Source organism: Malus domestica, chromosome 16 (assembly GCF_042453785.1).
Source record: "Malus domestica chromosome 16, GDT2T_hap1".
Classification (NCBI taxonomy): domain Eukaryota; kingdom Viridiplantae; phylum Streptophyta; class Magnoliopsida; order Rosales; family Rosaceae; genus Malus; species Malus domestica.
The window spans coordinates 7,447,372-7,459,142 of NC_091676.1; the positions used below are offsets into that span (position 1 = coordinate 7,447,372).

General features: G+C 39.8%; 2 protein-coding genes across 2 annotated transcripts; both read right to left on the minus strand.

The window, feature by feature from the left end:
- Nucleotides 1-754: 754 nt before the first annotated feature.
- On the minus strand, nucleotides 755-8,168 carry LOC103431867 (trans-Golgi network-localized SYP41-interacting protein 1-like). The gene is made up of 8 exons (XM_008370038.4): nucleotides 7,698-8,168; nucleotides 7,396-7,602; nucleotides 3,756-7,292; nucleotides 2,599-3,460; nucleotides 1,840-2,480; nucleotides 1,465-1,612; nucleotides 1,290-1,371; nucleotides 755-1,059 (listed from the first exon to the last, which is right to left on the minus strand). Exons 1-8 carry the CDS (start codon nucleotides 7,860-7,862, stop codon nucleotides 957-959), a joined length of 5,745 nt encoding a protein of 1,914 aa, XP_008368260.3. The 5' UTR covers nucleotides 7,863-8,168; the 3' UTR covers nucleotides 755-956.
- Nucleotides 8,169-9,391: 1,223 nt separating this feature from the next.
- Nucleotides 9,392-11,501, minus strand: LOC103431865 (E3 ubiquitin-protein ligase AIRP2-like). The gene is made up of 5 exons (XM_008370036.4): nucleotides 11,086-11,501; nucleotides 10,437-10,599; nucleotides 10,260-10,326; nucleotides 9,914-10,157; nucleotides 9,392-9,809 (listed from the first exon to the last, which is right to left on the minus strand). Exons 1-5 carry the CDS (start codon nucleotides 11,163-11,165, stop codon nucleotides 9,593-9,595), a joined length of 771 nt encoding a protein of 256 aa, XP_008368258.3. The 5' UTR covers nucleotides 11,166-11,501; the 3' UTR covers nucleotides 9,392-9,592.
- Between the last annotated feature and the right edge of the window lie 270 nt (nucleotides 11,502-11,771).

An 11,771-nucleotide genomic window follows, 5' to 3' on the forward strand; every position in this document is an offset into this window, starting at 1 on the left:
TAAAAATCCAAAGGCTATAATTATTATAACTTTAAAGAGACCTCCTGTTTGTAGCCGTTGGATAAAAATCCAACGGCCCATGATAACTGGTCAGGAGGATCCTCTCCATTAGCTCAGGAGAGGATCCAAATCCGGAATGGGGAAAGGGATCCTCTCCCTACCATCAAATCCATTAATTGGAATCTTTGAAATTTGATCTAACGGTTAAAATTATTATAATTTTTAAAGAGTCTCTGTTTTTAGCCGTTTGATCAAATTTCAAAAAGCTGAATTGATGGATTTGGTGATAGGGATCCGGACCAGGGATGGATCCTGTATGTTATTCACAGAAATGTTCTCATGTACGATCATTTATCTGCTGATGTGCTTTTATTGTTTTAATTTCAATCGTTTGACACTAAATAGAATGGTGAATAACCATAAATCTTTGATTATTAAAGACTTGCATACACAGATACATTACCACGTGACGTCTCATGCCGATAATATAAAAACATGTGTCAACTTTTTCCCATATGTTTTGTGTTATTGACACCGAACCTACCGTGGCGGATTCAAGTGACGATGAATCCGTGACATGAGTTGTTCCCGTGTCATATCACACAAATAATTTACGAATAATTTTTAGAAACATGATTCATCAAATGAGAAATTCCGAAAGTTAAGAAGTGTGTCTGTGTTACTGGATTCACTAGAGAGATTTTGAGGTTCACCGAGTGTCATATACCAAACTGCTACGATGAAACAAAACAAGTAACAAAATGTGGAAAATTTTCCACCTGCGATTTGATTCTCTGCAACCTAAAAAAAATGTGATTGCATCGAATTTTATAGTTTGGGGATGAGACATATATGCAAAGCGAAAGAAAAGAACAGCAAAAGGAAAAGACAAAATGTCTGTCTATGATACAATTTGGTTGCACACCCTAATGAGGGGCAACCAGAGACTTGATTGGTTACAAAATGGTTCCCAGCAGCCACAGATGCAAGAAGAGCCAGTAGACGATAAGTCCGAGCCTTGCCCTCGGGCGACTCATCAAAACCCGCCCGCCAGATACCCTGCGTATATATATTAGAAAACAAATAAGAATCAAGCGAAACATAGGAAATGTGGCAGACTGCATTGATCAAAACAACGGCTAAATATGCTGTGTGTTAGATGTTAGGCAGCTACTAAGGTTTTCGTGTAATAAGGTTTCAGAAAAAAGAAGGTGAAAAGAAGAAAGGATTTTGATGTTTTCCACCGCGACCCCCTTCGCTATATAACAAGGTTAATCTCGGGAGTTTACCAAATTCCATCTATTCGATCAGCAACCAACTTTCCCTGTCTTGGAATGAGACCAGATGCATTGAGAGACTTGAATACATGACCTGGAAAAGGACAAGAAAATAAAAACAGAAGGAAATAAGTTTTACCAGGCCTTAAAGGTGTTTGGAACGATAGACAAATCATAAAGTGCACACCTTTGTCCTCATCAGTTTCTTCACTGTTGAGTAACCGAGTAGATTCAGAGCCAATTTCAATTGCCAGATGGTCGGTTGAACCCTTTCTCATAGTTCGCAGATGAGCTGCTGATTGGACAGGAGATATCCCGTTCTTTCCGTGTGATCCCTGAAAAATTTGATTAAACTTCAACTCTTACAGGTCTCCGTACAAAAAACCACAACTGATATTGTTCGGCATGCAACTAACAATAGGCACACCTACTAATTTTTGCACCGTAAAACACCTCAACTTAATTGGAATTTTTATAGCATATGTCAACATGTTCAAAAGGAATCAAATGGTAACGACGCAGTGAATGGAATTATAATGGAATCATATAAATGAACATTTACCCCATCTTCAATTTCAGATATCTCTGAACCGGTAGGCAACGAAGGTGCTTCAAAGATGCTCCTGTCCTGGACAATCTCTGACTGAGCAGCCCTTCCTTGAAGTGAATTAACCACAGTCGATAATTCCTCCACAATCTTTTGGCTCTCTCCCAACTTAGTACCAAGTTCCTGGGCTTTTGATTTTGAACTTTCAGATTCCAGTTGTAAAGCCCTAACCTGCTTCTCCAACACTGATAGAAGTCCCGTCACACCAGAAGATTTCTGGTCTCCTACTAAATCATTACCTCCTGACATATCTATAATTTTTTCCAAACTATATATGAGCAGAGACAGTTCATTTTTCATCTTCTCTCTACCTTGTCTATCTCTATCATAACTTTCAACCTCCTCCTTCAATTGTTCAATTTCAAGATTCCTAGTCCCAAGAGTCAACTGCAGCTCGTCTTTTTCATAAGACAACAAGTTTATCTGATGCTGAAGGTCACTAATACTATCAATAACGTAGAATAGTTTATTCACATGAGATGAAATGTGGGGCTCCAAGTCTCCTCCATGTGACTCTGGCATAGGGATTTCAATCCCGCTGATCTTGTCAAAGAGGATTTTGATTTCAGATGCTGACAGGAGTGAGTCTTCCGCCTCTGAAACAAGCAACATGAATAAGTAAGTCATTAGAGCACTTACAGTCATTACAACATCAAAATAAATATGTTCAGCAACATCAAAAAGAGAATAAGAAAGAAAAGAGAAGATATTCACCTTGTTCCTTCATTGACAAAGCATTGCGCAGTGATAAAACTTCTGCCTCTTTTTCGTTCAACTTATCCTCTTTGGATTGATAATCCTCTAGTCTAAGTGCCAGCTTACTGCATGAATTCTGTAATGCTTCTACATCAGCATCCAACTTGGAAATCCTATTTTGTCCAAGATCCCTTTCTTCAACGGCTTTCTCAACAGTCGTCCTCGCTTCTGTCAGTTTACTCTGCAAATCTTCAATTGTAGAGGCTGCCACTTTACTTGCGCTCTCAAACTGTTTAATCAAAGCTTTAACTTTTCTAATAGAAATGGACAACATTTCTGCAGTTTTCCCATATTTGCTGCCGTATAGACCTTGCTCATTGGTTTTTGTGGTCTCTCCACCAATTGCTCCTGTTTCTGGGAACAGATAATGTTTCAATTCTTCAAGCTCAGGAACAGAGCTCAGTTCAAGTAAATTGTTCTTGACTTGAAACTGAAGTTCTCCAGTAGCATCAGTGCAAGAAGAGAGTAGAGAGTTAAGATCATTTTCTAAACTGGCTATTGTATCCTCCTGTTCCTGTTTACTTATTTCCAGATTAGTTGCTTTTTCCTTGACAGACTCCATGTTCTCGGACATAGTGATTACTTCATCCCTTATTGCCTGTAGATTTCTCAACAGATTTGCAATAAACTCATCTACAGAAGAAGAGAAGCGTTCAACATTTTCTGCAAGAATATTGTCTCGCAACTGAAACTTTTCTGCAGTCTTCTTCAAATATGAGGACATATCAGCATCGGAAACACTGGCCTCACCATTATCCTTTTCAACACTGTAAAAATTGTCAAGGCCATCTGAGAAAGACTTTGTTGCATATGAATCTTCCTGGAATAAGTAATAAAAGGAGCTCATTAAAACAAAGATAAAAAATATTGAGTCATTGGGAACACATCACAGCGACATTCTAATTATAAAGGAGTTTGGTTTTATCAGAGCCAAACATATTCTTCCCGGGAAGAAGTAAGAAATTGACAACAAAAAGAGAATATAAAAAGAAGAAAAAGGAAAGCTCAAAATGCAAAATGGATTCTGGTCCACCAGCATCTGCATGGCATGCACAAAAGAAAAAATAAAGTGAACCGTACGGAACAAAACTTTCTCCACAGAAAAGCATATATACCTCCAACACTTGGTATCTTTGCAGCTCTTCTAAATTCATGGAAACACAACGGTCCTTTATATTTTTTAGAATGAGTTCCATATCTTTCAGGCCCTCAAATTTCTTCTCAAAACATCTTTTCACAGTGGACAACAGAGTTTCATCCTTCAGTAACAGGTGAAGATTATGTAGGTGACAACTTTGCTCTATGGACCTGCTTTCTGTGCTGCCATTAGTTCCAGACAACTCTTCGTTGCATGTATTTAACTTGGAATTAAGAGTTAATATTTCTTCTTCAGCATTTTTCTTTTCACCTTCAAGTACAGAAATATCATTCTCAGCCTTCAGCAATGCATCTTCCAGTGATTTTATGGTTGCCTGGGCATCTGCTACCTTGTTATCGTGGAATCGAGCTTCGTCTTGCAGTTTCTTTAGATCACCCTCTAAATTGGTCCTACCAATTTGAACTTCATTGTTTTGTTCAATGAGTAAAGAAACATTGTCCTGTACCTGCGATAGGGAATCTTCGAGTAACTTTATGGTCTTATACGCCTCTGTTAGTTTGCCAGTCTGAATATCAACTTCCTCTTTTACTTTCTCTAGCTCTGTCTCTGCAGCAGCTCTACCGGCTAAAGCTCCTTCTTTTTCACTGACAAGCACAGATATATTATTTTCTACGAGTGATAACGCCTCTTCCAGTGACTTTTTTGACGCACAAACCTCACTGTACTTGATAGCTTGAGACTTAGCTTCCTCAATTGCTTTCTCGAACTCTTTTTCAACATTGGTCTTACCCACTTCCATTTCCCTCTTTTGTTCAACATGTTGAGAAATATCATTCTCTGCAACTGACAACTCATTTTCCAGCGACTTTATAGTTGAGTGAGCTTCTTCTAACTTACCAGCCAGATCATTGACATCCTCTTTTACTTTTCCCAATTCTTGCTCTGCTTTTTCCTTCGCATCCTGACACTCATTTATGTATCCTGCAATGAACTTCACCTTCCCCACAGGCTCTTCAAAAACTGGATCGACAGGAAGATCAATGCCATCAAGAGATTCGATTACTCTCTGTAACATGTTATTACTCTCTAATAAGAACTGTTCGAGTTGATCCCGTTGTTCCTTCATTGTAACTAGATCAGCATCTAACTTTGGGATGCGATCTGCATCAGCAGACAAACTACTTATCTTGCCCTTGCATTCAACAAGTGCCAATTGTTCCTGCTGTAACTCAAGCTGTAACTTATCAATTTCCGATTTCTTTTCATCCAAACGATGTTTCAAGTTTTCCCGGTCTTGAACCAGTCCCTTACCTTTCTTGACTGCCATGGATAACTTCTCCCTTAGCACAGTATTTTTCTCCTCTGATCGTTCAAAATCTCTCTGCAGGGTCCCCTTTTCCTCTTTCAACGCTACAAGTTTTTGAGATACATCCCGCAACTCATTCGATAGATTACTCACCTGTGACCTCACCAGAGTCTCCTCTTCTAGTAAAGTCTCACAAAGCATCAATTTCTGATCTCTTACATACAGGTGGGTTTGAATTGTTTCAAACAATTCAGCATCAACCTTTGGAGAATCAAGTGAGGAACTACTCTGTTCTTTTATCTTCCCAATGCATCTGTCAATGAGCAAGGCAGTGTCCGAGGAAGGCTCATAGACCTCTTCATTGTCCACTACAACTCCCGACACATTGAGTAACATTCTGACCATATTGGCCTTCTCTGAAGACACCTGTTGCTCTTTCTTGACAATCTCTTGGTATTCAGATGTCAGATTGTCCAGCTCTGCTTGGAGATATTCCTTTGACTGCAACTCAGCTGAAAGTGAAGCAGTTAAGTCTTCAATATTTTTACGGGCCACTTCTTTAGTTGCAGTAATTTCATCACGCAACACAAGTACTTCCTCTTTGGCCCTACCAGCCTTCTCCAAAGACACCTGTTGCTCTTTCTTGACAATCTCTTGGTATTCAGATGTCAGATTGTCCAGCTCTGCTTGGAGATATTCCTTTGACTGCAACTCAGCTGAAAGTGCAGCAGTTAAGTCTTCAATATTTTTACGCGCCACTTCTTTATTTGCAGTAATTTCATCGCGCAACATAAGTACTTCCTCTTTGGCCATATCAGCCTTCTCCAAAGACACCTGTTGCTCTTTCTTGACAATCTCTTGGTATTCAGATGTCAGATTGTCCAGCTCTGCTTGGAGATATTCCTTTGCCTGCAACTCAGCTGAAAGTGAATCAGTTAAGTGGTCTATATTTTTACGTGCCACTTCCTTAGTTGCAGTAATTTCATTGCGCAACATAAGAACTTCCTCTTCGGCCTGAGAAAACGATTCCCTAAGCCAATTCACTTGATACTCTAAGTCAGAAGATGAAATAACTTCTGGTAGATCAATTGCATGCATACCATCCCTCAAGTTTTGGAATTCAAGGGAAATGCCCTTGAGTTTATAATTTTCATCCGAAAGCCACCGAAGCCTCTCTAGAATATCCATAGACTGAAGTTCCTCAGGTACACCGGTCTGAGACATAACCTCCTCCAAACTTTCAATGATTGCATTCTTCTGGGATACTATTTCTTGTAAGGATGCAATCGAATTTTCACTTCTAATCAATTCCTCCTTGGTTAACTCAGCAGCTTCAAGTGCACTTGACTTCTCTTGCAATTCAATCAAACACTTCTCAAGCTGACTTGTTTTTTCAGAAATGGACTGCTTCAACAAGTCCCGTTGCTGTACCAATGCCTTCCCTTTTGTCACGGCCATAGTAAGCTTCTCTCTGGTATTAGCGCACCTATGCTTCTCCTGCTCTAGTTCCATTTTTGTTTGTCCTAGAGCCGCATTTACCATCTCAACTATTCCTTTTTGATTTTCAAGTTCTTCAATCAATTTCCTATTTTCATCTTCTAGATGGCTCAATCTTTCGACAAACTCTGCTTCCTTTCTTTTGTGCTCAAATAACTCATCACGGGCAGCAGCGAAGATCCCCCCTAATTCATGCGAGTCAAGATCTGACCTGGCCTCCGGTAAACACTGTCTAAGTTGCTCAATTTCAGAAAGCATCCCCGTCAACTTTTGAATTAAGATCGAAGTGCATTGCTCAACATGTGCTAATTTTCCACCTATAGAACCATCCACCATTTCTTGTTGATCAACGACACCCTTAATTGAAGCCAACATCCTGTTAGTCACAAATTCAACGTGTGTATCCTTCTCAATCTGAGCCTCAGATGACACTTCCACAGACCTCTGAGCAGAATTCAAAAAAATTGATACCACATCATTCAATACCGAAAACTCATTGACCTTGGCATTGAGTTCCTCAATCTCTTGATCCTTCTTAAACACAACTCCTTCAAGCTCTCTCACTGCGGCCTCAGTCTGCAACCGTTTTTCCAAAGCCGTCTTAACAAGTCCAGAACATTCATTTATCAACTCAGTCCATCGGGTATTAACAAAATTACCGCTTTCGCCAATCGATGGCTGTGGATCAGTGAAAGCATTGAGCTGAAACCGAAGACTTGCTAATTCTCTACCAAAAGCCTCTCTTTCTTCCTACATTTTAAAAAACAACAACAACAACCAACAATCAATACCAAAAACACGAAAATGCCTCGAAAAGCATCAGTCTGTTCGATTGAATAAAACAAATACCAACCTCGAATTGGCGCGCTAAACTTTCCTTCTCGCTAACAGTAGTCTCCAGCAAAAGCCGCAGGCGATCCACCTCATCCATGGCGTAATCCTCCGAGCAATCGACGAACTCCTCTTTCCCCGAATCCTCCGTCACTTTGCCTTTATCTCCCGGAACCCTGTCATCGCCGTCTTCGACTCCGTCCGCCGCCGGCGACCCCGACCCTAATTCCTGCAATTAAAACCGATACCATAGCTTTTATGCACCCCCGATCGAATTGAAACGGCACCGTTTCGCAAATTGCAATTCCAGAATTCCCCGCTTACCTGATTCACCGGCTCGCCGACGTCGTTTCGAATCACATTCGAATCCTTGACCAAACCATTCGGAATTGGACTGCCCCGAATCGCTTGATCTCCCTCCGCCTCAGCTGCCGAGTCCTCCAGAACCTGCTTCAAGCCAGGTTTCTCAGACATCGGAATGGCGCGCATAAACCAATCCCTCCCTCCTCGGCCACAAGGCTCGGATCGGCAACCCAACCGAACCGGATTATTCAATCCCCGTAATCCCTAGAAATCAATCAGAGTGCTCCGAAATTGTCACCGACTGAGACCAAAACCCTAGAAATTTGACCTGTGGAATCCGGTAACAGTTCAAAAGGTTGGATACGATGAATAAGGACCACCGCGGGCGGTGTCTCTCTGATCCTGCAGACTGCGGAGCTGACTGTAATTTTCCCACGTTACCCCCTTCTCTGGTTTCTCCCACCAATTTTACTTTTCTTTTTCTTTTTATTTATTTTATTTTGTGTTTTGATCTTTCCGTTATAGTGCAGTCAATGGCTACCGTTACTCTACACGTTTACACTAAACTTCTACCAAACTACTAAACCAGTCGAGATCTCTACGAATCTCTGTGTCTAAAGTCGCAAGATTAAAAAATATGGACCGCTTAATTTAAATTTTGCGGTCCTCATTAACCTATTTTATTAGCTCATCTTATCTTTAAACTGCTTGGATCACTCTCTCTTTGAACAACTTGAATTTCTGAATCCGATTGCTCGAAATAGAGTGATCCGGAGAGAATTCATTACTAAACTACTACTAGGCTTTCGAGGTCAATTTTCATTTTTACCAATACATTCAACATAGGATATGTAATATATCATTTCAAAATTAACAAAAACAACTTATGAATAACGAGTTACATTCTCAATTTTTTTGTCGAACTATCAAGATAACCGTTACGTTTTTACGCAGGCAGAGTCTACTTTTCACTTCTTTGGATGCTAATCAATAGCTCTGTCATCCATTTCTTATCCCTCACTATATATGGAAGATCAAGTTTTCTTTAGAGAAAGCGTTACATGTTAACTTGACGGTTAGATGGAAGAAAGAGACCACAGCACATAGTCTGATTTCATCTCAAGTACAGCCTGCCAGAGCACATTATCTGCTTCCGCAGTCCATCCACGCACTAACCCCCACGGGGGCTTCGAGTCATCCTTAAAGACGTGCCCAATATGAGACGATAATGAATTGTTTACCCTTGACTTATTTTACGTCCAATCACATTAATGCTCTACATAATTACAAGGCCTAGAGTCGTCGAGTTTTTTCGAAAGTTGGTCATCGATAGACATAAATGTCTACAAAGAATAATGCTTTGACCGTTATATTCAGAGTCAAACCTCGGATTATTACCTCAATTGAAATTGACACCCTAAACTTTCTTTTAGAAAATTAACACTCTAAACTATTTAAAATCAGCCAGTTAACCCCTTGCCGTAAGATTCAATGAAATTTTATCCAATTTGCCATCAAATACTAGCATGACTTAATCTTCAAGAGTGAATCACGTATTGGTCACATGACAATATTTGAAGGCAATGTGGATGAAATCTCATCTCTGACCGTGAAAAAAAGTTAATTGGCTGATTTCAATTACTTCAAAAATTAATTTGCCAAACAAAAAAAAAAATGAGACGTCAATTTTAACTGGAGTAATAGTTCAGGAGATCTAACTTACAACAGAACTTGATTCTCAAGATGAAAATTTTGACATCAGTAAATGAAGCAGTATTACAACGACTTGTAAATTTTCGATATGCATAACATTTGAAACCGTTGTTTTGTGTAAAAATCGAACAGAAGTTCCTTACCGGGTTGTATTTACATTTGACAGGAGGGCCTTTTCTATCTCTACACCATTCTTCGCTCTCTTAAAACAAATTAGAATACTCGTAGTACACCAAGAAGAGGGCATCCGGGTAATCTTTCGGCAGGCTGTTGATATAGAGGTAGAAACGCAACAAGTCCTCTTTTGAAACCGTTTCGGTGTCAACCACATCTTCGTTGCAAGTGAGCACCCATAAGTCTTGAGACTTAACTCTCTTTATATTACCACGGCAAAATGGGCAAGACTCCGACTTTCTACTCCTGAAATTAAACCAGAGCATTGCAAGTGCAAAGAATAAATGACTGTCTAGAGAAACAAGCAGACATGGATACGGATAAGGGATATAGCGAAGGCTTGTACTTACCAATTTCGGTAGCATTTGATGCACATTGCGTGACAGCAATTAGGCAAGACCACTTTGGTGCAAGGCTCTAAACATATCCCACACTCCTCTTCTCTCTCCCCCTCAGCATTGACAAGGCTACCATCTCCCTTAATCATCTTCTTTCCAGAGCTTTCCATGCTGGGAACCCTAGGATCTCCATCCTTAGAATCGTCTAACTCCCCCAAATCCCCGTGCAGCCGCTGAAGAGACGGTAAGATAACGGCTGAAATTCGGTTTTCAACAAAGCAAACTAAGTTAGAAACCTAATCGAGCAAATCACAACCAAACGACATCCAATGATCATAAAGTAGGAAATTCTACATACAATAGAAGTCCCTTATAGAAGCCTTCCGTCCATGAGTTGAAATGCTAGGCCTGCCATCTGTGTATACCTGTATCAAAATAGGACCGGCATGCCCGAATTAGGTGGAGCAACAAAAGTAAATTCCTTTTCCGCATCGATTAACAACGAATAGACTAGAGAGGAAGAAAAGAACCAAACCTTGTAGACAAGTATGTGGAAGAAATTTAGGTATCTTGGGAGCAGGCAAGTGATTGAGCAATCAAACCATTGCAACAAAAACAGAAAGAGGGGAGCCAAGTGATTGTAAACCAATTTCATCTGAAACCGGGCACCGCCTTTGCCTCTCGGAATTGCAGCAGCTCTGCACACGACCAAATCAAAATCAGAACTAGTAACATGTCAAAAGTTACAAACTTCACAATTTTATCTGATGACTCTAACATGATCAAGTCAAAACCCAAGAAGAATATCACAACTTTTCTCCCCAGAAAAATCCCAAATCAAAATCAGAATTAGTAATAGGTCAAAAGTTGTAAACTTTACATTTCAATCTAATAACCAACCATGATAAAATCAAAACCCCCCAAAAAAAAAAAAACAAACAAACTTGCTCCCCAGAAAAATCCCAAATTGGCAATTTTGACAAAGGGTTTTGCATTTTCTTGCCTAAATTGAAAAATTATGATGTGGGTTGTGATGATCAGATGACCTAAATACAGCTTTTTGCAGTTAAACGTAAAAGTAAACTACCCACTTGGGAAAAAAAAAAGGATATTCACAACCACTATAGGAAAACAGAGAAATTGAAACAAAAACAAAGAATTTCTAGAGGAATAAAGCAACTTACAGAGAATTTGCATGCTGTATATCTGCCTCTAAAGCACTCAAGGACTCCTGGTAAGAAGGCTGGTAATAAATCATCTCCATCTCTCTCTCTCCTCTCTTTCTCTAACAAAGAACAGAGAGCAAGAACTCCCCTCTCTTATCAGAGACTACCAAGTCAAAAGATCACCCACAAGTTCACTATTTTTTGTTGGGGTTTTTTTCTTCTTTCTGCAGGGAGATTAAATAATACCCAGCAAGCACCAAAAACAAACAAACAAACTAAAGGCAGAGAGAGATAGGGACACAAAGGTTTATATCCCCAGGCTATTTTCTCTTTATCTTTTTCTCAATAGGGGGCGGCTCTGCTTGAGACCTGAGACCGACTTTTTTCGGACTTCGCTTGCTTTATACGGTCAGAACGGCATACGTATTCAGGATAAACTGCGTCTTTTGCCTCCTCATTTAATTTGTGTTCCTACTTCTTAATTATCATAATCTTTTCCTTTATGTATATTTGCTTCTCTTTTTTTATATTGCCAAGGTGCCTTCTCTCAGCTTCTTTCTAATTTTTTTAATCAATGGTATTTACGAAGTCAAGAGGGTAGGAGATAGAATCATGGCAATCAAGATTGTAATAGGACAAGAACTTATCAATGTGATTAGTGCGTACGCACCTCAAGTAGGGTTGGATACGAGTTCGAAGGAGAA